Source organism: Procambarus clarkii, chromosome 4, assembly GCF_040958095.1.
Source record: "Procambarus clarkii isolate CNS0578487 chromosome 4, FALCON_Pclarkii_2.0, whole genome shotgun sequence".
Lineage (NCBI taxonomy): Eukaryota > Metazoa > Arthropoda > Malacostraca > Decapoda > Cambaridae > Procambarus > Procambarus clarkii.
In genome coordinates, this window is record NC_091153.1 from 6,604,020 (window position 1) to 6,628,941 (window position 24,922).

Genomic DNA, 24,922 nt, shown 5'->3' on the forward strand with positions numbered 1-24,922 from the left:
ATTGATTCTTATCCTTGCGCAAGTCTTTCACTAAACCCTCAAGACATAAAACTTTGCTATTCAAATGGTCATTACTTTCTTTCAATTTACTAATTATTTCTACATGAGAGTTCACTATAGTATCTAAATTTACCAACTTGTTATGTAGACTACTAATATCAATGCTTTCTTCATTGAATCCCTCAAAATCAAGCTCTGTTTTGTTTTTCCCCTTGTGTGTGTGTGTGTGTGTGTGTGTGTGTGTGTGTACTCACCTATATGTACTCACCTATATGTGCTTGCAGGATCGAGCATTGACTCTTGGATCCCGCCTTTCGAGCATCGGTTGTTTACAGCAATGACTCCTGTCCCATTTCCCTATCATACCTGGTTTTAAAATTATGAATAGTATTTGCTTCCACAACCTGTTCCTGAAGTGCATTCCATTTCCCCACTACTCTCACGCTAAAAGAAAACTTCCTTACATCTCTGTGACTCATCTGAGTTTCAAGCTTCCATCCATGTCCTCTCGTTCTGTTACTATTCCGTGTGAACATTTCGTCTATGTCCACTCTGTCAATTCCTCTGAGTATCTTATACGTTCCTATCATGTCCCCCCTCTCCCTTCTTCTTTCTAGTGTCGTAAGGCACAGTTCCCTCAGGCGCTCTTCATACCCCATCCCTCGTAGCTCTGGGACGAGTCTCGTTGCAAACCTCTGAACCTTTTCCAGTTTCATTATATGCTTCTTCAGATGGGGACTCCATGATGAGGCGGCATACTCTAAGACTGGCCTTACGTAGGCAGTGTAAAGCGCCCTAAATGCCTCCTTACTTAGGTTTCTGAATGATGTTCTAACTTTTGCCAGTGTAGAGTACGCTGCTGTCGTTATCCTATTAATATGTGCCTCAGGAGATAGATTAGGTGTTACGTCCACCCCCAGGTCTCTTTCACGCGTCGTTACAGGTAGGCTGTTCCCCTTCATTGTGTACTGTCCCTTTGGTCTCCTATCTCCTAGTCCCATTTCCATAACTTTACATTTGCTCGTGTTGAATTCTAGTAGCCATTTCTCTGACCATCTCTGCAATCTGTTCAGGTCCTCTTGGAGGATCCTGCAATCCTCATCTGTCACAACTCTTCTCATCAACTTTGCATCATCCGCAAACATCGACATGTAGGACTCTACGCCTGTAAACATGTCGTTAACATACACAAGAAATAGAATTGGTCCCAGCACCGATCCTTGTGGTACTCCACTTGTTACTGTTCGCCAGTCCGACTTCTCGCCCCTTACCGTAACTCTTTGGCTCCTTCCTGTTAGGTAGTTCCTTATCCATTCTAGGACCTTTCCCCCCACCCCCGCCTGCCTCTCGAGCTTGAACAGCAGTCTCATGTGCGGTACTGTATCAAAGGCTTTTTGGCAGTCCAGAAATATGCAGTCTGCCCAACCATCTCTGTCCTGTCTTATCCTCGTTATTTTATCATAGAATTCCAGAAGGTTTGTTAGGCACGATTTCCCTGTCCAGAACCCATGTTGTGTGTGTGTGTGTGTGTGTGTGTGTGTGTGAGAGAGAGAGAGAGATCTTGTGATATGAGATCAGTTTGAGAACTGAAGTTAGTAATTTGACACATTGAAGATATTTATTTTGATTCAAAGGCTTAGAAAAATAAATAATACGAATAGTTGAATAATTTAAGTATAATCTAACAAACGCACATATGCAGTCACGCACACATGCAGTCACGCACACATACACGCGCAAACACATACACGCAAGCACACGCACATAAACACACACACACACACACACACACACAAATACATGTAATAGCTTCTGCAATTCTTCAGAGTCTCTTGCAAACTATCACTTATTTTTCTCTACACTGTAAATAAAATCTCATCTATCTTGATTTAAATAGCTGACTTGCTCCACAGGTAAAATAGCACACACTTGAAAACATGAATTACACCTGACATAAGTACAAAAATAAATCAATGGATGCCTTTAACACCTTATAGTCTTCAAACTGGGAATTCTTACCATCCTGAAGAAGAACTCTTCACTTGAGGTCACACACCTACTAGACACAAGGACTAGATATCATGATTTTCCTTAACACATCACTGAAATGTCAACAGTTTTCATTAGTTTTTCACTATAGTTTCAAGTAGTATTTTTAACATTAGCAACTGCGGCGTATGTGTGTTTCAGCCCCAGAATATTCTGTTGAACTTTCATGTTTTTCATTGTTAGCGTTTAACCAGTTAAATCATGACAATTCGTGGTATAATGTTCATCTTGTATAGATCATACAAGGCTAATACTTATACACTCATTCATACACTCACACATAATATGTTCCCTGGATATCAGAGAACTGAGTTTTATCTCCATGAAAGATCGTTTGTAAACACCACCAGTGATATCTATGGAGGTAGGAGGGTGGCGCTGAGGCGAGGTCACAGCTCCTTCTATGTCCGCTGAATGGTGTGGCTGAGAGGTGTGGCGCTGAGTGCACTCCACAGCACCTCACCCTCCACAGTCCTGCTCCTAAACACTCCACCACTCGAGTACCTGCACCACAATCGACTTGAGAATGGTCCAGGACGGACCGAAACATCCTCGTCCCTTCACCTTCTAGTATGTGGTCTGGTCAACATATTTTAACCACGTTATTGTGACTCCTCGTCTGCACCACACTTTAAACTGCAAAAACCAGCCTTACACTCCAACATAGAGTACAAGTACCATCCATGCGTTACCCAGAACGCATAACTGGTGCACAGCCACGCCAAACCCCCAGCGCCTGCGCAATCACCACTACACAGCACTTTCATGCTCCGAGGTGGGTTGAAAGAGCTTCGGGGTGGTGGGTGGTGGGTGGTGGGGCGTCGGCTGGTACTGCCTAGCCAGCTGGTGATCTGTCAGGTGAGGGGGCAGCTGGCTCAGCTGGCCAGGAAGCTGGTCCAGTGGCCGCAGGTAGGCAGAATGCCGCCGGGTGTCCACTACCCCGTACGGAGACAAAGGCGAACTGTCCGGTTGGTCTTTGGTCACGGCGGTCACGGGCGTCCCAGTCCACACTCCTTCACTCACCGCCCACTCCCTCTCAGCCTGCAAAGGTGCACAGATTAACACAGTAAGACGACACGAAGACCTGCATTTTAAACATCTGTCAGATGAGTGATATTGCATAATAAACATCTGTCAGATGAGCGCTGTTGCATATAAACATCTGTCAGATGAGTGCTGTTGCATATAAACATCTGTCAGATGAACGCTGTTGCATATAAACATCTGTCAGATGAACGCTGTTGCATATAAACAGCTGTCAGATGAGCGCTGTTGCATTATGAACACCTGTCAGATATGCTCTGTTGCATTTTAAACACCTGTCAGGTAAGGTGCCCGTAATGCTCTTCATCACAGTGAAGGATGTATAAAGTGGGAAATCTCTGTTGATAATTGCATATTGCAATATATATATAACATGGCAGCGACCTGCATTTAACAACATATTCAAATCGATACATGAACGTGATGAATGATAAGGAATGTGTTGATGAGTACGGGGGTTGTACACACGTACCTTGTGCTGGGGAAGGTGCTGGTAGTCGTACACGGGCACGTAAGTGACCTTCTGCGGCGTGTACGGCATCGAACCAGAACTACCACCACTATTACCACCTTCCACAGGCAGATCTTCCTGATAGTACGGCACTTCTTGCCCTGCTGGAGAGGCCTCTACCATCACTATGTGTGACGGCTTCTGCTGCTCAGGGTAGTGCTGCTGCGGAACATACTGCTGCTGCTGCTGCTGAGGGGAATACTGCTGCTGTAGTGGATACGGCTGCTGCTGTTGTGGTGGATACAGCTGTTCCTGTTTTCCCTGAGTGACGCGGCCGTTGCCAATCAGAGGCGTGCTGGAGTCGTGAGAATGGGTCATCATGGCCGACTCTGTACCAGGGAGATAATATACAATCAAATGATAACTCTCGCTTGAACGGTCCAACCACTTGGGCTGGACGGTAGAGCGACGGTCTCGCTTCATGCAGGTCGGCGTTCAATCCCCCGACAGTCCAAGTGGTTGGATATCATTCCTTTCCACCTCTCCCATCCCAAATCCTTATCCTGATCCCTTCCCAGTGCTGTATAGTCATCATGGCTTGGCGCTTTCCCCCCGACAATTCCCTTCCCTTCTCGCTTGAACAGCTTCTCTGTATCGCTGCTGTGTGAATTTTCGCGCCATATTTTATCTCACTTTGAAAATTTTCATTAATTAGACCTATAATGTTGTCGGTAATTAGATAGTTGGTAATTATACGTTTTCCTGTATTCATTCCTCCTTCCGTATCCTCATTCCCATGATTCTTCCTTTCTCTTAATTCTCCACCTTTCATTCTCTCCCCATAAAGCCACTTCTACACTTCCTAAATTTTATTCTGTCCTTCCATTCTCCTGTTTCCTCATGCGCTTGTCCGGTGCTTTCTCTCACTCCCCTTTGTTTGGTGTTGTTGTCCTCTGCCATTTATGCTTCTTGTATGTCATTCGTTGCTGCTTCTCATTCTGCTTTCTCCTCTTACTCTCATTTCTTCTCTCTGGCGTTCTTTATCTCTCTCTCTCTCTCTCTCTCTCTCTCTCTCTCTCTCTCTCTCTCTCTCTCTCTCTCTCTCTCTCTCTCTCTCTCTCTCTCTCTTTCTCTCTCTCACGGTCTTGCGTTTTTATCATGCATTTAACATCGTATTATTGTGTTTCTACCTTGATGTCCTACCTTAATGTCCTACCTTAATGTCCTACCTTAATGTCCTACCTTAATGTCCTACCTTAATGTCCTACCTTAATGTCCTACCTTAATGTTCTACCTTAATGTCCTACTTTAATGTCCTACCTTAATGTCCTACCTTAATGTCCTACCTTGGCGTCGTACTCACCTTGCGAGGCGGAGACGAGGTCTGGGCCAGAGTGTCCGTGGGTGTCCGTGGTGTCCGTAAGTCCGGAGTCCTGCCTCGTCTCGGCCTTCCCGCAGGACTTGTAGCCTGCGGCGTCGCCTGCACTGCTGCTCTCCCGCAGGCTGAGGAAGGGAGAGAGGTGCCCTGTACTTCTCGCTATTACACCTATTACAACTCTCCCTATTACACCTCACCAGCCAGACACCACAGTGAACAAATCAGTCCCCACTAAGACCGAGCTAGACCCCCCAGTACAGTGCCTGGAGGGCTACTCACCTGTGGGCTTCTCGTGCGTTCCGTCTCTTGCATTTGGCTACCACCAGGGCGATGACAAGGAGCAGGGCCACGGCCAGCACCCCACCGATCACAGACCCTACGATAGGGCTTAGGGGCTCCCCGGGCTTACCAGCTCCCAAGGCTGAGGATTAGAAGTTGTGGCACCAGGGGCAGAGGAACCAGCACCAGCATTATTAATAGTTGTAATAGTATTAGTCGTAGCAAGATTAATAGTTGTAAAGGCAGTAGTCCTGTTTTGCAATGCACCAGCGAGACTATCTGTAATTGTTACAGTGTATATTTACAGTTACAGTAAATGTTACAGTATCTCTAGTCACCAGAGATTCTAGAGAAGCAGGAATACCAACATTAGAAAGAAAAATTATCCCTAAAATTGTAATATGTTTACCCTATTTTAATAATGTTTATAACGTTGGTAATACCTTAGAAAAATACCTTCCTTCACATTATTTTTAATGAATTATGTGCAGAAAATATTAAAACTTTTTGAGAAAAAGGAATGCATAGAATGCAGAGTCAAAATGCACAGAGATATGTCAGAGGACTTGAGAAGAACAACAGTTGTTCTACTGTATAACCACAAATGCGATAGTAGGGAAAGTTAGAACTATTTACGAATTAGTGTATTAAGTGTATCGAGCAAGTTGTATAGCAAAATTAATAGAAATAATGCTGAATATTAACACTTTTTTGTGTTCTTTAAGGCTGTCAGTAGATTAAGAATACTGACAGCTTCACCACAATTTCGGAGAGGACAAGAAGAACAGGGAATAAAATAAACACCATTAGGAGGAACAGTGTGAATCAGATTACTACAAAGTGTAGTGATTTATCAAAACGCCAGTTTTATAACAAAGGGGACGGGGGTAAATTAGTGACTTGTTTTCTTTAAATATGAAGGGAATTCAAAACACAGGATTCTTAGTGCTGGAAGCAGTCATATGATGAATGGAAATGCTTTTAGCATGAGAGTAGGCAATTTTTTGGCTTTATATTCTTAGTAATCATTACCTGCAGATCTTTTTCACAATCAAATTTTGCAACTTCTTCACCATCAGGCTCCTGTAACTCTATCATCATTACTTAGCCTCAGAATCTTACATTTGTCAGTATTAAACTGCATCTGCCAATCTGTCTACCTTTTCGAAACCCTGTCTTGAAGTTCTTCAAGATCTTCTTGAAGTGAATTTGAGTCTACAAATCTGGCTAGGAAACTGCCGAGCCAGATTTGCAAACTTATTTGATGCAATAGCTAGTTTCTTAGAAAGTGGAGGGGTCTGATTTGGCAGAGAAAATATATTGAACCACAAATGAAACATCTTCTTTATTATCTTGATTTTTATTCGAAAACTCAATAAAGTTTCACTTCAACTTCAAGGCAAATTATGTTCGTTGCTAGACTGTAAACGTGTTTTTAAATTTTTGAAAAGAAAAAAAACTATTGTTTTCGAATCAATTTACAAAAGGAACTTTTTTGTGAAGTACAAAAGAAGCAACATAAATAATTTGACATCTCAGACGAAGATCTTAAAATTATCGAGATTATTTAATGTCATTGAAAGAGGAAGTGAATAGCCGATTTTCACTTTCTTTTGAAGTCAAGCCATGTATGCTGGATCATCTCAGTGCAAACATCTCGGAGGAACGTATTGAACTAAACTGCAATGATGAATACAAAGTTGAATAGGCCGGAATGATTGAATTCCGGCTGGCAAATACAACTAAACAGTTCCATCCGAACATGTGATCCGAAAGGACTAAAGAACCATTGTATTTTCCAACTTCATTCTTGGTTAAACGTGTCTTTAGTGCACCCAATAAATTATTGGTAAAGGAAAGAAATACAAGTGATATATATTCATTCTAGGAGACATACGACTAAAACTCACAAATATCAAACCAAATATCAAGAATCTAGCTGCCAAACCCCAAGCACAAGGCTCACAGTGAAAAAATATATTAGCAAAGTGTAATGCCTTTTTCAGTGTCATAAAGAAATTGCAGGGTGGGAGGAAGAGTGTTTTACATAAAGTTTCTGAAATAAACAAAGGGGGAAAGGGGGTCCTATGAGGTAAAAAAAAGGCTGAAAAACACTGAACTAAAGTATTATTAACACGGCCCTTGTCCACCTGCAACAATCAGTCCTTCCCAACAACTCTTAAGTAGTTCTGTCCAGCCACAAGAAACAATCCCTTCCAGCATTTTCAAAAAGTTTTTTTTCCAACTACAATAAGGAGTTTCTTTCAAGCTACAAGAAGCAGTTTCTTCCATCTGAAACATACAATACCCTTCCAGCTGAGACATACAATCCCTTCCAGCTGAGACATACAATCTCTTCCAGCTGAGACATACAATCCCTTCCAGCTGAAACATACAATCCTTTCCAGCTGAAACATACAATCTCTTCCAGCTGAAACATACAATCCCTTCCAGCTGAGACATACAATCTCTTCCAGCTGAGACATACAATCCCTTCCAGCTGAAACATACAATCCTTTCCAGCTGAAACATACAATCTTTTCCAGCTGAAACATACAATCTCTTCCAGCTGAGACATACAATCTCTTCCAGCTGAGACATACAATCCCTTCCAGCTGAAACATACAATCCCTTCCAGCTGCAGCAAGGAATCACTTCTATTAACAAAACATTTTCAGCTACAATAATCAATCCTCTTCACCTAGCGTCATCAGAGATGTATCTATAATCCCTCTAGGTGACCACTTCCCTCCCTGATCAATCCTGCAGGCATCAACTCACCTGTACGTCTCTCGGCCACGTCAGTGAGGGTGAAGGCGGTGAAAACGAAGGGTAGCGAGCGTCCCATAGCGTTGCTAGCGAAGACTTTGAGCGTGTAGCGAGTCCCGGGTCGTAGTCCAGCGAGCTGCAAGAGAAAAAACACACGCATCGAGGCGGGACCAAAGAGCCAAAGCTCAACCCCCCGCAAGCACAATTAGGTGAGTGCATCCAGGTGATAAGGTGAGGAAATTAACAGGTTGGAGCGATAAGTCATTACCACTATCCAGCGTTTGGAAGAAACGTTGATCTGGAATAGGATAGGACGGAGGAATAGAACGGTTCTCAACCATTTGGATCCTCTGGGATCGAACGCCGATCTGCAAGAAGCGAGACTGTCGTTCGACCAATCCATGTGGCTAGGAACGTTCTTTTCCTGTTAAATAACGAACGTTTTACAACACAGAATGTTTACTCTCATAGTAAACACAGGTCTTTCAGTCTATATTATATAGATATACAGCAGCTTCGGTTGTTACGTAACATTTACGTAGTTAGGTTGCTTGTTCTGTAGCTTGTTTGTCAATTAGCTTGCCTGTTCGGGCGGTGGATAATGGTGCGTGTGGGGAGGCGCACTTATGAAGCATTATACAGCTTTAATATAAGGTTCTCATTTCGAAGGTGAACGATATATATTTAGGGGACTGTTCTTTATAACATTTCACTGTGTAATTCACTATTATAATCGGACAAAATCCCCCATAAATGCATTGTGAACAACCGGACAAAATCCTCCATAAATGCACTGTGAATAACAGGACAAAATCCCCCATAAATGCACTGTGAAACACCAGACAAAATCCCCCATAAATGCACTGCAAATACCCGGACAAAATCCCCCATAAATGCACTGTGAATAACAGGACAAAATCCCCCATAAATGCACTAGGAGAGAGCTTACCTGAAGAATGGGAGTGTCGCTTTTGTCTGTGGCTCTGATAACCCCGTCGTCCCAAGCCTCGATGACGAAGGTCTGGTCGACGCCGCCGCTGTAGCCTGGCTCGCACGACACAGACACGCTCTCCTCCGTCTCGTTGAAGACGTTGCAGGAGGTGACGACGTCCGGCTTGCCTGCAGGGAACACGGTGAAGGTGCAGGGCGTCCTCTGCATGCCCACGGCGTTGGTGGCCCAGCACAGCAAGGTGCCGTAGTCCAGGTCGCTCACTGGGGAGTAGCGGAGGTCCGACCGCTGTGACTTGCTGTGGTGGTAGAGTTATGTATAGATATTTTATTACGGCTTCTACCAGTGGTTATGTAATTTAGTTGTGCTGCTGCTGCTTTTGCTGCTACTGCTGCTGCTGCTGCTGCTGCTGCTGTTGCTGCTGTTGCTACTGCTGCTGCTGCTGCTACTGCTGCTGCTGCTACTGCTACTGCTGCTGCTGCTGCTGCTGCTGTTGTTGCTGCTGCAGCAACAGCAATTGATAATGAAATATTGTCCAATATGAGATTAATGCCACAACTAATGTAATTATTAAGAAAAGCACTGCCATCACTGCTACCACACAAATATTAACCACTGCCAACATTGCTTCCACACAAATATTAACCACTGCCAACATTGCTTCCACACAAATATTAACCACTGCCAACATTGCTTCCACACAAATATTAACCACTGCCAACATTGCTTCCACACAAATATTAACCACTGCCAACATTGCTTCCACACAAACATTAACCACTGCCACCACACAAATATTAACCACTGCCAACATTGCTTCCACACAAATATTAACCACTGCCAACATTGCTTCCACACAAATATTAACCACTGCCAACATTGCTTCCACACAAACATTAACCACTGCCACCACACAAACATTAACCACTGCCAACATTGCTTCCACACAAATATTAACCACTGTCAACATTGCTTCCACACAAACATTAACCACTGCCACCACACAAACATTAACCACTGCCAACATTGCTTCCACACAAATATTAACCACTGTCAACATTGCTTCCACACAAATATTAACCACTGTCAACATTGCTTCCACACAAACATTAACCACTGCCACCACACAAACATTAACCACTGTCAACATTGCTTCCACACAAACATTAACCACTGCCACCACACAAACATTAACCACTGCCAACATTGCTTCCACACAAACATTAACCACTGCCACCACACAAACATTAACCACTGCCAACATTGCTTCCACACAAACATTAACCACTGCCAACATTGCTTCCACACAAACATTAACCACTGCCAACATTGCTACCACACAAACATTAACCACTGCCACCACACAAACATTAACCACTGCCACCACACAAACATTAACCACTGCCACCACACAAACATTAACCACTGCCACCACACAAACATTAACCACTGCCACCACACAAACATTAACCACTGCCATCACTGCCACCACACAAATATTAACCACTGCCACCACACAAACATTAACCACTGCCACCACACAAACATTAACCACTGCCACCACACAAACATTAACCACTGCCACCACACAAACATTAACCACTGCCACCACACAAACATTAACCACTGCCATCACTGCCACCACACAAATATTAACCACTGCCAACATTGCTTCCACACAAATATTAACCACTGCCAACATTGCTACCACACAAACATTAACCACTGCCACCACACAAACATTAACCACTGCCACCACACAAACATTAACCACTGCCATCACTGCCACCACACAAATATTAACCACTGCCAACATTGCTTCCACACAAACATTAACCACTGCCAACATTGCTACCACACAAACATTAACCACTGCCACCACACAAACATTAACCACTGCCACCACACAAATATTAACCACTGCCAACATTGCTACCACACAAACATTAACCACTGCCACCACACAAACATTAACCACTGCCACCACACAAACATTAACCACTGCCACCACACAAACATTAACCACTGCCATCACTGCTACCACACAAACATTAACCACTGCCAACATTGCTACCACACAAACATTAACCACTGTCAACATTGCTACCACACAAACATTAACCACTGTCAACATTGCTACCACACAAACATTAACCACTGCCATCACTGCTACCACCCAAACATTAACCACTGCCATCACTGCTACCACACAAACATTAACCACTGCCAACACTGCTACCACACAAACATTAACCACTGCCATCACTGCTACCACACAAACATTAACCACTGCCAACACTGCTACCACCCAAACATTAACCACTGCCATCACTGCTACCACACAAACATTAACCACTGCCAACATTGCCACCACCCAAACATTAACCACTGCCATCACTGCTACCACACAAACATTAACCACTGCCAACATTGCTTCCACACAAACATTAACCACTGCCATCACTGCCACCACCCAAACATTAACCACTGCCATCACTGCTACCACACAAACATTAACCACTGCCAACACTGCTACCACCCAAACATTAACCACTGCCAACACTGCTACCACACAAACATTAACCACTGCCAACATTGCCACCACCCAAACATTAACCACTGCCATCACTGCTACCACACAAACATTAACCACTGCCATCACTGCTACCACACAAACATTAACCACTGCCAACATTGCCACCACCCAAACATTAACCACTGCCATCACTGCTACCACACAAACATTAACCACTGCCAACATTGCTTCCACACAAACATTAACCACTGCCATCACTGCCATCATCCAAACATTAACCACTGCCATCACTGCTACCATCCAAACATTAACCACTGCCATCACTGCCACCATCCAAACATTAACCACTGCCATCACTGCTACCACCCAAACATTAACCACTGCCATCACTTCTACCACACAAACATTAACCACTGCCATCACTGCTACCATCCAAACATTAACCACTGCCAACAAATACTTTTAACACTTAAAATATACAAATAATACTCACATTCCATCTCCTTTGATATCGTAGTGAGAGCTACCAAGAAATAGATAACATATTACCATTTTAACATTGATTATACTTAAAAACATTCATATATTGAACTGAACTCATTTACTGGAACATGACATGATATAAGCCTTGCTTCCGTACAACACATGTTAATTAACTCCCGTGAGCCAAAAAAATTAACCTCAAGCTAAATAAGACGCAAAGGAAATTAACTCTAGTTACCTCACGTTACTTATACATTAACATTGACAAGTATATCATTAACTAATTTTAGCCAGCAATAAACAAAGACACAAATCATGCAAATTTTTCTTGTTTTACAGAGTCTTTGTTTTGTATCTACAGTAAGTATGCAGAGATGATACCTATGTTTAGTGTTGATTTAGAAATAACTGAAAAGACGAGAAATAGAGAGTGAGATGGAGAGAGAGAGAGAGAGAGAGAGAGAGAGAGAGAGAGAGAGAGAGAGAGAGAGAGAGAGAGAGAGAGAGAGAAAGAGAGAGAGAGAGAGAGAGAGAGAGAGAGAGAGAGAGAGAGAGAGAGAGAGAGAGAGAGAGAGAGAGAGAGAGAGAGAGAGAGAGAGAGTATTAAGATAGATGTAGAGAAAGAGAAAAGGATCAGACAGTAGATAGAGTGATAGAGAGAAGAGAGAGGAAAGAAATGAGATAGATATGGAGAGTAAAGGAAGATACAGATAGAGGGAAAAGAGAGATAGGAAATATATTAGAAAAAGAGATAATGAAATAAATTGAAAGAAAATATATAGATGAAAGCCATAGAAAATACAATGAAAAAGAGATAAGAAAAGAAATAGATAAAAAAGAGAATGAGAAAGATAGAATGTGATAACAAACATACATCTGGTCGCAAGAAAAATACTCACAAAGGTTTTCATCATAAAAAAGGTTCAATAGGTTCCCTATCTCTCATTGGGAATCAGAAACAAGAAAAAACTTGTATTAGAATTGATCCAAAGCCTGGTGACCTCGGGTTAAAACGATCGTTCAGGGCAATTCGTTTGAGGATACAATCTCACCACTTAACCAGAAAGATGGTACAGCTGTAACCATCAACCATGAGAAGTCGTTTCGCAACTAAGGTGCAGGTTCAAGATCCGGAACGACCTCCAGAAGAAGACAAGATCCTGTTCGAACGAACACGACCCAGTTGGAACGAACAAGATTCAGTTGGAACGAACAAGATTCGGTTGGTACGAACAAGATTCGGTTGGAACGAACAAGATTTGGTTGGAACGAACAAGATTCGGTTGGAACGAACAAGATTCGGTTGGAACGAACAAGATTCGGTTGGAACGAACAAGATCCAGTTGGAACGAACAAGATTCAGTTGGAACGAACAAGATTCGGTTGGTACGAACAAGATCCAGTTGGAACTAACAAGATCCAGTTCGAACGCACAAGATCCGGTTCGAACGAACAAGATCCAGTTGGAACGAACAAGATATAGTTCGAACGAACAAGATCCAGTTCGTTCAGAACGTTCTGTCAAATCTGACAGGAGTAAAAACATCTTGTATAAACAATACTCACATTCCACCTATCGAATTTGACAAATGGAATGTGTCAAATATGACAGTAGTGACTTTTGTTGGTAGGAAGAAGTTCCTCAACTTAAGTCATTCGACTGCTTGACTTCGCCTCCCACGCGCCTCTACCAACTCTTCCCGGTTGGATGAAAGCCGACGTAGTTCGAGTCCAGAAACGGAAGAACCGGTCAGTGGTTAGTAATTACAGCCAAGTGCCACAGCTCCCCATTGCCAGCAAAATTCTTGGGCCAATATTCTCTCATGAAGTTACCGCTTTCCCTGATCAATGTCAGTTACTGTACAATCGACAATATGGCTTCAGGAAAGATCATTCTGTTGCTGGTTTCTTGTTGAATCTGTCTTCTTAGTGGCATCAGTGTTGACAACCAGAAGTTGGCAATCACAACACAAGACGCTCAGCAATCAACAGCCTCATCCTGACTGTAACCTCAAAAAACATCACTCTGTTTGGAACATGTTTGCTCAAAACATATAGAGATCTCTGAAATAAAGTTCACCAACCACATGAAATGTCTGGTTTACAGCTGAACTTCCTGAACAGGTGAACTTCTACTTCCAGCTTCATCCATTGATTGCAACTAATTAAACGAAGTTTAATCCTAATGGAAACTAATAATAAGCTTAATAAATAAATGTTTCAAGGATCGGGCCTCTGAGCTGATGTTGGACAAGAGGTCTCAGCTTGCAGTTTCATCAGGAACATTAGCATTATGTTTTGTGTTTCCAAGGCCGAATTAAAAAATAATTTAAGGAGAGAGAGAGAGAGAGAGAGAGAGAGAGAGAGAGAGAGAGAGAGAGAGAGAGAGAGAGAGAGAGAGAGAGAGAGAGAGAGAGAGAGAGAGAGAGAGAGAGAGAGAGAGAGAGAGAGAGAGAGAGAGAGAGAGAGAGTGAGAGTGAGAGTGCAGTTCGAGTTAGAAAGTCATATTACTGATCATATTACAGTAGAAGAAATAACAGTTGTGGAAGAACTAATATTAAAAATAAGTGTATTATGTAAACACTAAGAGCAGCAGCAGAACAGCAAAACAAGCAGCTGTAGCAGCAGCAGAAGTAGCAGCAGCAGCAGGAACTGCACCAGAGACAGGTGGGATGGAGTGATATTACTGCATGATATATTGCCACTCTATACACTAAATAGCGCCTATTATATTGCGGGGAAACATGACAGATGTAGTCAGGGTATGTGGTATGTTGGCAAGGAAGAATGAGTGATATGTGGGAGCGTAATAGGTTGACAAGGTGAGTGAGGGTGAGTGTAGGTTCGAAATAGGGAGCCGGGAGGGAAGAATGGGTGTAGGACCATAATGGGAGTATCAGGGAGAGAAAAAGAGTGGGGTGTGGGGGCGTAATGGGGAGTTTTATGAGGGAGTAAAGGCTTGTGGGGGCTGTGTTGTATGAGGGGAAGGGAGCCGAGGGTCGAGGACGGATGAGGGGAGTGTGAGGAGACAGGTAGTTCAATATTTTCCACACTATTACCTGGGTAGGAACAGTGAGGGAGAGAGAGAGAGGGAAGAGAGAGAGAGAGAGAGATAGAGAAAGGGAGGGAAAAAGAACGGTTGGAAGAGAGGTATTGAGAGAGGAAGCGAGAGAGGACAAGTGAAGGGGGAGAAAGGAAGGAAGATAAGAGGAATTGAACACTGTTCCTGAACATATGTTCACAAGGAACACGATGCTCTTGACAACTTGTAGTGGATTGGGCAATAATATGAATGAATGAAAGAATAAATGAATGAATGGAGGAAGGAAGGAAGGCAGAAAGGACAGAATAAATAAAGAAACTAGGAAAGGAGAGAGAGAAAGCAAGGAAAGAAAATACAATTTGAAGACAATTATAGGAAGGAATAGAAAGAGAGGGAAGTAAGACAAAGAACACATGTAAGAAAATGCAAACAGAAAAGGCAGAAAGATATAAAGAAAATACGGAAGCAAGGAAAATTGAGGAAAATAGATGCATAGGAAATAAACAGGTCTATATCCTCAAGAAACAGATGGATATCTTCAAGAAACAAAAGGATATCCTCAAGAAACAGATGGATATCTTCAAGAAACAAAAGGATATCCTCAAGAAACAGATGAATATCTTCAAGAAACAGATGGATATCCTCAAGAAACAGATGGATATCCTCAAGAAACGGATGAATATCTTCAAGAAACAGATGGATATCCTCAAGAAACGGATGAATATCTTCAAGAAACAGATGGATATCCTCAAGAAACAGATGGATATCCTCAAGAAACAGATGGATATCCTCAAGAAACAGATGGATATCCTCAAGAAACAAATTAATATCTTCAAGAAACAGATGGATATCCTCAAGAAACAGATGAATATCTTCAAGAAACAGATGAATATCTTCAAGAAACAGATGGATATCCTCAAGAAACAGATGAATATCTTCAAGGAACAGATGCATATCCTCAAGAAACGGATGAATATCTTCAAGAAACAGATGGATATCCTCAAGAAACGGATGAATATCTTCAAGAAACAGATGGATATCCTCAAGAAACAGATGGATATCCTCAAGAAACAGATGGATATCCTCAAGAAACAGATGGATATCCTCAAGAAACAGATGGATATCCTCAAGAAACAGATGGATATCCTCAAGAAACAAATTAATATCTTCAAGAAACAGATGGATATCCTCAAGAAACAGATGAATATCTTCAAGAAACAGATGAATATCTTCAAGAAACAGATGGATATCCTCAAGAAACAGATGAATATCTTCAAGGAACAGATGCATATCCTCAAGAAACGGATGAATATCTTCAAGAAACAGATGGATATCCTCAAGAAACAGATGGATATCCTCAAGAAACAGATGGATATCCTCAAGAAACAGATGAATATCTTCAAGAAACAGATGGATATCTTCAAGAAACAGATGAATATCCTCAAGAAACAGATGGATATCCTCAAGAAATAGATGAATATCTTCAAGAAACAGATGGATATCCTCAAGAAACAGATGAATATCCTCAAGAAACGGATGGATACTCTCAAGAAACAGCTGTACTGCCTTAAGAAACAGATGAAAATCATCAATTAACAGGTGTACAGCCACAAGAAACAGGTGTATAGCTCAAGGAAGAGACACGTCCACAAATATCTCAAAGAAATGTAACCTTAAATACTGTGCTAACAGACTACATGAAGATGATGAAGAAGTCACAAGATGATGTCAAGACACTGTTCAAGAGAGAGAACTCACTGGGGGATGTCCACAAACTCTCCAGTGTTGTTGAAGGCCCAGCGGTAGGTGGTTACAGGAGGATCAGCCTCCACTCTGCAGGTTACAGTAGTCTTCTCATGGCGTCCCACACCGTACACATCTGTTTGCTCCATCCCGCAGACGGGCGAGTCTGCAGACACGTATTATAGGCTTGATTCAACACTCGGCGTGTATCTGCGGATTCCTAAGTTAACATTTGTTATACTTATATAAACACACTCTATACACACCTGTACACAATTACACACATACACACTATTACACACATACACACACACACACACACACACACTACGAGGGGGGCCTCGTAGCCTGGTGGATAGCGCGCAGGACTCGTAATTCTGTGGCGCGGGTTCGATTCCCGCACGAGGCAGAAACAAATGGGCAAAGTTTCTTTCACCCTAAGTGCCCCTGTTACCTAGCAGTAAATAGGTACCTGGGAGTTAGTCAGCTGTCACGGGCTGCTTCCTGGGGTGTGTGTGTGTGGTGTGAAAAAAAAAGTAGTTAGTAAACAGTTGATTGACAGTTGAGAGGCGGGCCGAAAGAGCAAAGCTCAACCCCCGCAAAAACACAACTAGTAAACACACACACACACACACACACACACACACACACACACACATGCAATGCACTAGGAAGTGATGTGGTGGAGGCTGACTCCATACACAGTTTCAAATGTTGATATGATTGAGCCCAGTAGGCTCAGGAATCTGTACACCAGTTGATTGACGGTTGAGAGGCGGAACCTAAGAGCCAGAGCTCAAGCACAACTAGGTGAGTACACAGGTCATCGCAGCCAAGTGAGCAGCGCTCTGGCATCGTAATATTAAGTGCCCAGGTTCGATTTCCTGTCGAGGCAGAAACAAATGGGTATATTTGTTTTTATCTCGACAGGAACAGCTGGTTCGGGCTGTACTCTGGGAAATGTGTGTGTGATAGAACTGTGTAGTAGATATGATAGAAGAAAAAATTGATTGGGAATCAGTAGATTAGACAACTGACAGGTAGAAAGGCGGGGTCCAAGAGCTAATAGCTCGATCCTGCCGGCATAAATGGTAAATATAAATAGTAAAATACTCATCAATTTCTTTCTTCTGGCATTTATTCTTTTCCTTATATCTCTCCTCCCTTGCATACTCGTAGAACATCTTCCACTACTACTTCCAATAGTTCAATTTCTCCTTATAACACTCATAACATCTTCCTACTTCTTGCGCCTCTATTCTTCCTATTGTAGCTGTGAGCAACAGGGCACAACACACTAAGGTCTGAGAGCCTTGTGTGTGTTCCTCTAATCCACAGCTGAACATCACAAGGACTCCGAAAACCCTCCTGTCTCGTACTCTCTCCACTTCACAAACTCGCCAGAAAATCCACCACATATTCGCCAACAGATATTTTTCTTTCTTTCTCTTTCTTACTTGCAGGCAAAATTTCCGTTTGCAGTTTTGCTGAGCATATCCCCCCCCTTCGAGTCCGTCTAGATCGGTTTCTTTATATGTCATTGCTCAATCACTTGGGCTGGACGGTAGAGCGACTGTCTCGCTTCATGCAGGTCGGCGTTCAATCCCCGACCGTCCAAGTTGCTGGGCACCAATCCTTCCCAAATCCTTATCCTGATCCCTTCAAGTTCTATATAGTCGAATTGCTTCGGAGCTTTCTCCTGATAGTTCCCTTCCCTTCTTTACTTGTCAACTAGCCTGCCAGTCATGGAGGCCCTGACAAATCATGACTGCTCGTCTGACACTGTGACAGGTCTATAGTAGTAGTAGTAGTAGGCATCCATCAGTCTCAGGAGACTATGGAGTTGCGCTCTGGTTGTAGGTCTGGAGTGGCCTCTCCAGTTCGCAAAGCCAGGGTAGGTTGATACGGAGAAGCTGTTACCCAGGCAGCAGGTCCCCCCCTCTTCACGGCGCTGAAAGTCTCCAATGGAAAGGCAAACGCCAATACGATTGGTTCCAGCGCCGTCGCAGGAACTGTGAGCTTCCGGAGCTTATAGACCGACAGGTCTATAAGACTTATATAAGCCCTACGACAGACGGGTCACATACTTACACTTGACAGAGAGGAGAATGGACGAAGACGTGTTTGATCCTTGGTTGTTCGTGGCGGAGCAGGCGTAGCTCCCTGCCTGTTTCCTGGAGACTTTCTGTAGGACCAAAGACCGCCCCACCACCATCACCCCTCCACTCACGTTCTGCTGGAGCTTCCATTCCCTGTGTCAAGGATCCAGGGGACTGTTAGTGCTGCTGCCAATATACACCAATTATCAATAATGACACACACCTATCATTTGTGTCATCATGGTAATTATTTCTAGTATAATTGCTATAATAATAACAGCATTTGGATATGTTAAATGTTCATTGGTCTAAAAAAAGCCATAAAGTTTAATGTGTGGAACTTTATAAATAATTTTATTATACAGAAGAATGATTTATTAAAGAATAATATGTATTCATATACCCACGTGCTACACCCGAAGTTTATAAGTGTATATATATAATATTTACATAACTTTGAACATATCATATTACTTTCTGCATAATAATAAGGATTTTACACAAGAGTAAAACTTTCACACATAATATTTCTAATTACTACCAGTGACAATATACTTTCCACAAAATATCTAAAGAAAAATGAATAACATATCCATTATTAACCCAAGAGTAAAAAGATCAGAACCCATTTGTGCTTTTGTGAGCAACAGATGTGGGAAGAAATTTCAATGGGAAAAATCCTAATACTAATGGTAAGGAAAAACACTCTAGGGAAAATGCTTATAGAGGAGAAAAAACAAGGCATAAGACTCACGTTAAAAGTCCAGGTGATCTTATGTGCCTCTGGCCTGGCCTTGATGTGGCAGTCGAAGTACACATCATCTCCCTCCTTGATGTGGTTGAGGTCTAGGGAGGAGCCTGGAGCCACATGCACCTCAGGAGGGTCTGAAGAGGGTGGGTGAGAGAAGTGAGAGAAATAAAGAGATAGGTTAAGGGAGTAAACATCAATTAACTTCACCACCGTGGGAGGTTATTCACACGGGGGCGACTGTGGGTGTGTGATTCTGGTGTAATAAAGAATAAAAGAACATAAGAATAATGGCAACTGCAGAAGACCTATTAACTCATAAGTTCGTGTGAGACAACTGCTATTTTATATATATATATATATATATATATATATATATATATATATATATATATATATATATATATATATATATATATATATATATATATATATATATATATATGCGAACAAGCCTGAATGGTCCCCAGGACAATATGCAACTGAGGTGTGAGTTATATATATATATATATATATATATATATATATATATATATATATATATAAATTGAATTCAAGGTCCCCCATTCAAGCCTGAATGGGGACCATTAAGGCTAGTTCGCATATATATATATATATATATATATATATATATATATATATATATATATATATATATATAATAATAATAATAATTTAGCCTAAAATGACTTTCTCCTTAAGTCACGTTATTGTGCGACTTTCTGCGCCCTAAAATGTAATAATTTAAGACAATGCATAATTGGGGCTGCATTTAATTAGTTCATCAGGTTGCGAGCTGAATGCAATCAGGTCAATTTGGGTCGTATGGCTTCTTTGAATCGTGTTTCATCGTTCGTGTGTTCGTATAGGAGGTAGTTTTGTCATACTTATAAAACCTGAAACCATATGTGGGCCGTGTGTCCCTCAGGGATACACCATATGGTATATCCTGTGTCCTCAGGTTGTATACATAGGCTTATGTGTCACATGGGTATGTATAGACATTGATGTCAGGGGTGTGTGAGCTCAGAGACGTCACTGTATGTATACTGGCACATTCTGTGTATTGAAAGTACTGTGTACTCAGTATTGTGTACTGTGCACATTTAGAGACATGTGCACAGTTATCTCAGAATTTCTTCTCTGGCTCTTTAAATTGTGCATGAGTTTGTCACAGAGTTACCTTAGATTATGTACACAGTTACCCCAAGATGTGTACATAAGTACCCCAGTGAGTGTGTGTGTGTGTGTGTGTGTGTGTGTGTGTGTGTGTGTGTGTGTGTGTGTGTGTGTGTGTGTGTGTGTGTGTGTGTGTATGTGTGTGTGTGTGTGTGTGTGCGTGTGTGTGAGTGTGTGTGTGTACACAAGTACCCAGTGAGTGTGTGTCTGTGTACACATGTACCCCCCAAAGTGTATGTGTGTGTGTACACAAATTTCTCACGAGAGAAAACTCAGCTACCTGAAGAGTCAATTTTCCAACGAAATCCCTATTGCTTCGAAATCGAAAATAAAAAAAAGGAATTTATAGACCATTTGCATAATGGGAGCGCTGGAGCGATTCTATTGGCATTCATGATCTAAGTTTATTGAAGGAGTCAGCCGAAGGAAAACACTGACAGCATCTCCACCTACACTATCTCCTCTGAGGAATGAGTTGAGACTAAGATTATCTCCAAGTGGAGAAGATCTCTTCCAGATGAGAGATGATGCTCAAAGTGAGTTAAAACTCACTTTGAGGCCTTGAGTGTTAATGGTGTTGAACATTTAGTAATGACAGGTTCTAGTTGGACTCATTGGGGCTAGCCTCGAGTATCTGGCCATTAGCCCCGTCGTGGATCTATCTTCTGATGGCCCGAAGCTTTCTGACCATGTAGATCTGTGGCAGAAATATGGTCTTATGGTCTCATTCTGTTGAGGTGGGGCATACGCACTCCGAGAGGTGTGTATCCTGTTTCTGGGTGTATATAATATGGGATAAATTTCTGGACTTTGTTAACAACTAAAACAATACTTGATGGTTGGTCAACAGGGTGTTGTGGTGGCAGTAATAATCCTCAAGAGGTTGATAGGTTATCTTGAGGTTATCTTGAGATAATTTCGGGGCTTTTTAGTGTCCCCTCGGCCCGGATAGACCCAAAGAAGATCCACGAGATCTGGTATAAACATATTCCCCAAATTTTAATGAAACGTTATAAAAACCGATCCTAGGAACTAAAAATATATTTGGATATCTTGAAAGGGCTCTGTCATATCTAAATTTGAAACTGTGAATGGAGTCTGCCTCCACCACATCACTTCCTAATGCATCCCATTTCTTAACTACTCTGGCATTAACTTTCAATATTCTTTCTATAGTTTGTGGCTCATTTGAGAACTCATTTTCCACCTGTGTTCCCTTGTGCGAGTACCACCCGTGTTAACTAGCTTGTTTTATTCTCCTATATGAATAACTCTGAGAATGTTGGATATTGTATTCTTGACTCCCAGAATTTTCCAGCGATGTGAGGTTTAATTCCTGTAGCCTTTCCTTTTAACTTATACCTCGTAATTCTGGAATTAGCACTTGGAACTAGTACGGGTTGAGGGTACACGAACAAGGGAACACAGGTGAAAACTGAGTACCCGAATGAGCCACAGGGACGTTAGAAAGAACTTTTTTAGTGTCAGAGTAGTTAACAGATGGAATGCATTAGGCAGTGATGTGGTGGAGGCTGACTCCATACACAGTTTCAAATGTAGATATGATAGAGCCCAGTAGGCTCAGGAACCTGTACACCAGTTGATTGACGATTGAGAGGCGGGACCATAGATCCAAAGCTCAACCCCCGCAAGCACAACTAGGTGAGTATAACTAGGTGAGTACACACACACACACACACCCCAGGAAAGCAGCCCGTCGCGGCTGTCTAACTCCCAGGTCTCTATTTACTGCTAGGTGAATAGGGTGAAAGAAACTCTGCCCATTTGTTTCCGCCTCCGCCGGGCATCGATCTCCAGACCCAAGGACTACGAATCCCGAGCGCTGTCTACTCAGCCACCAGGACCCCTTGTGAGAGTGTGCTTCTGTGGGTGTGTGTGTGTGTGGGTGGGTGCATGTGTGTGTGTGTGGGTGGATGCGTGTGTGTGTGTGGGTGGAAGTGTGTGTGTGTGTGGGTGGATGCGTGTGTGTGTGTGGGTGGGTGCGTGTGTGTGTGTGTGTGGGTGGATGCGTGTGTGTGTGTGGGTGGATGTGTGTGTGTGTGTGGGTGGGTGCGTGTGTGTGTGGGTGGATGCGTGTGTGTGTGTGGGTGGGTGCGTGTGTGTTGGCCGTTGTGCTATCATAAAGCCTATCTAATCACACTATCGTCTCCCACTCCTGCAGTGCTATCTCGTCTGTCATCTTTTTTATCACCTTAATCTCCCTAAATTCATTGTCATAGAGTTTGTTTTCTTCCGAATTTCACTCGGAAACTAATTGCACTTCTCACGTTGAATAGCGTGTGATGTCCTCTCTCTCTCTCTCTCTCTCTCTCTCTCTCTCTCTCTCTCTCTCTCTCTCTCTCTCTCTCTCTCTCTCTCTCTCTCTCTCTCTCTCTCTCTCTCTCTCTCTCTCTCTCTCTCTCTCTCTCTCTCTCTCTCTCTCTCTCTCTCTCTCTCTCTCTCTCTCTCTCTCACACACACACACACACACACACACACACACACACTCTCTCTCTCTCTTTCTCTCTCTCTCTCTCTCTCTCTCTCTCTCTCTCTCTCTCTCTCTCTCTCTCTCTCTCTCTCTCTCTCTCTCTCTCTCTCTCTCTCTCTCTCTCTCTCTCTCACACACACACACACACACACACACACACACACACACACACACACACACTCTCTCTCTCTCTCCGTAAGAATGTCATTAAGATTGCGTTGCTAATGGAACTACAAGCCAAAAACTATTGACTTTTATCTCTAATTCACTGTGAGCCTCACTCTAGATGCTCATTTGTTTCTTGAACGTCTTATTTCTATGCATAATAAATTGTATTTAGTGTTAAGTTACAATTACGGTAGTAACAGGATGAATCTGATGCCAACTGTGTGCCAGAGCCTTCATGTGGTCGGGTGATTTGATCCCGTGTATGTCTGTGTTGAGGGAACATGTTCCAGACGTGTCAGGTTAGGGATGAATGATCGCTGATGGAGTTATATGCTTCAGTGCTATCATGAGGCTGTTGATGACTGAGCGCCTTGTGTTGTAATTGCCGTCTTGCAGCTATCCATGCAGCTGAGCCAGGTGGCGGGGAGTTTGAGAACATTGGGTCCAATTCACCAGAGCATTTGAAGACTCGAACCGCTGACCCCACGAGCGTGAGACAGAACCTCTATCGACTGGGCTATTAGTAGCCTTAATAAGGAAACTTATCAGACGCAGCATCCTGCTATCAAACTGGAATTTTCGACTTTCCCTGACTACTACTGAAGCACATAGGAATTACTGACCAACGTTGTATACAATGTTATCCCACACTTCTATGTAAATAAACAAGTCTATTCACCTGGGTTGGAACATTGGTCTTATACATATGAATAAGTATAGAGATACTAGAGATAAGTCTTCTCACTTGGGTTTCTACCTTGTCCAGAATGCTGATGAATACCGGACAGTGAGACACAATAACGTGTCCGAAAGCGTGACACGACATGGTCCAAAACGGACCGAAATAATGTAAAACGTGAGGCACATTCTCACTCTCTCCCTCTTTCCGACCTTATTCTCAGATTCGATGAAAGAACATCATTTACAGAAGAATAGTGAATTATTAATAACAATGACGGTGTTATGTTTCAAACTACGCACAATTAGGTGGCTTTTAGAGTTAAATACAATTTGTTTGAGAGCCACGGAGGACCTCAGATCGCTGGGAGGAAACCGGTTCCCAATTTCACTCATGAATATATAATGGGACTCAGAACACCTCTCATTCATGAGGTGTTGCAGAGCACTTGGTGCTGTGTGAGAGTGGCTCCCCTTCCTCTCTCACTATTTTTGGCTGTGCTGCTTCGAATACCCGCAAACTATATATATATATATATATATATATATATATATATATATATATATATATATATATATATATATATATATATATATATATATATATATATATATATATCAGTTTAAGGCTAATAATTACTGTATTGTCTTCAATTAGTCCACATACCTCTCTATCCACACAAACACACACACAGACACAAACACACACACAGACACAAACACACACACACACACACACACACACACACACACACACACACACACACACACACACACACACACACACACACACACAACACACACACAAAAAAAAAACGACCACCTCGTAAACTGA

At 42.4% G+C, this 24,922-nt stretch overlaps 2 protein-coding genes across 3 annotated transcripts in view; both read right to left on the reverse strand.

Annotated features, from left to right (window-relative positions):
* Positions 1-1,313: 1,313 nt before the first annotated feature.
* LOC123752318 (nephrin) lies at positions 1,314-18,962 on the reverse strand. 2 transcript variants are annotated; one of them, XM_069332648.1, is made up of 9 exons: positions 18,816-18,962; positions 16,740-16,890; positions 11,949-11,978; positions 8,920-9,217; positions 7,983-8,106; positions 5,202-5,343; positions 4,908-5,047; positions 3,566-3,933; positions 1,314-3,090 (listed from the first exon to the last, which is right to left on the reverse strand). In XM_069332648.1, exons 1-9 carry the CDS (start codon positions 18,937-18,939, stop codon positions 2,800-2,802), a joined length of 1,668 nt encoding a protein of 555 aa, XP_069188749.1. In that variant the 5' UTR covers positions 18,940-18,962; the 3' UTR covers positions 1,314-2,799. The 2 variants fall into 2 exon arrangements, with proteins under 2 accessions (XP_069188749.1, XP_069188756.1); XM_069332655.1 differs by lacking the exon at positions 11,949-11,978.
* Positions 18,963-19,353: 391 nt separating this feature from the next.
* LOC123748978 (synaptogenesis protein syg-2-like) overlaps positions 19,354-24,922 on the reverse strand; it is a 108,794-nt gene continuing 103,225 nt past the window's right edge. The window contains exons 8-9 of the mRNA XM_069334863.1: positions 19,578-19,708; positions 19,354-19,392 (exon numbers count right to left, since the gene is read on the reverse strand). Of these exons, the coding sequence (XP_069190964.1) occupies positions 19,354-19,392; positions 19,578-19,708 (170 nt within the window). The remainder of the gene's footprint in view (positions 19,393-19,577; positions 19,709-24,922) is intronic.

What these genes read in the sequence shown, in the direction of transcription:
- LOC123752318 (XM_069332648.1), bottom strand. Translation starts at nt 18,939, where the DNA reads ATGGTGGTGGGGCGGTCTTTGGTCCTACAGAAAGTCTCCAGGAAACAG. An exon ending in GCGACACTCCCATTCTTCAG is followed by an intron (nt 8,107 to 8,919) that starts GTAAGCTCTCTC and finishes TTTCTCTTGCAG; the next exon opens with CTCGCTGGACTACGACCCGG. An exon ending in AGCACCTTCCCCAGCACAAG is followed by an intron (nt 3,091 to 3,565) that starts GTACGTGTGTAC and finishes GCACCTTTGCAG; the next exon opens with GCTGAGAGGGAGTGGGCGGT.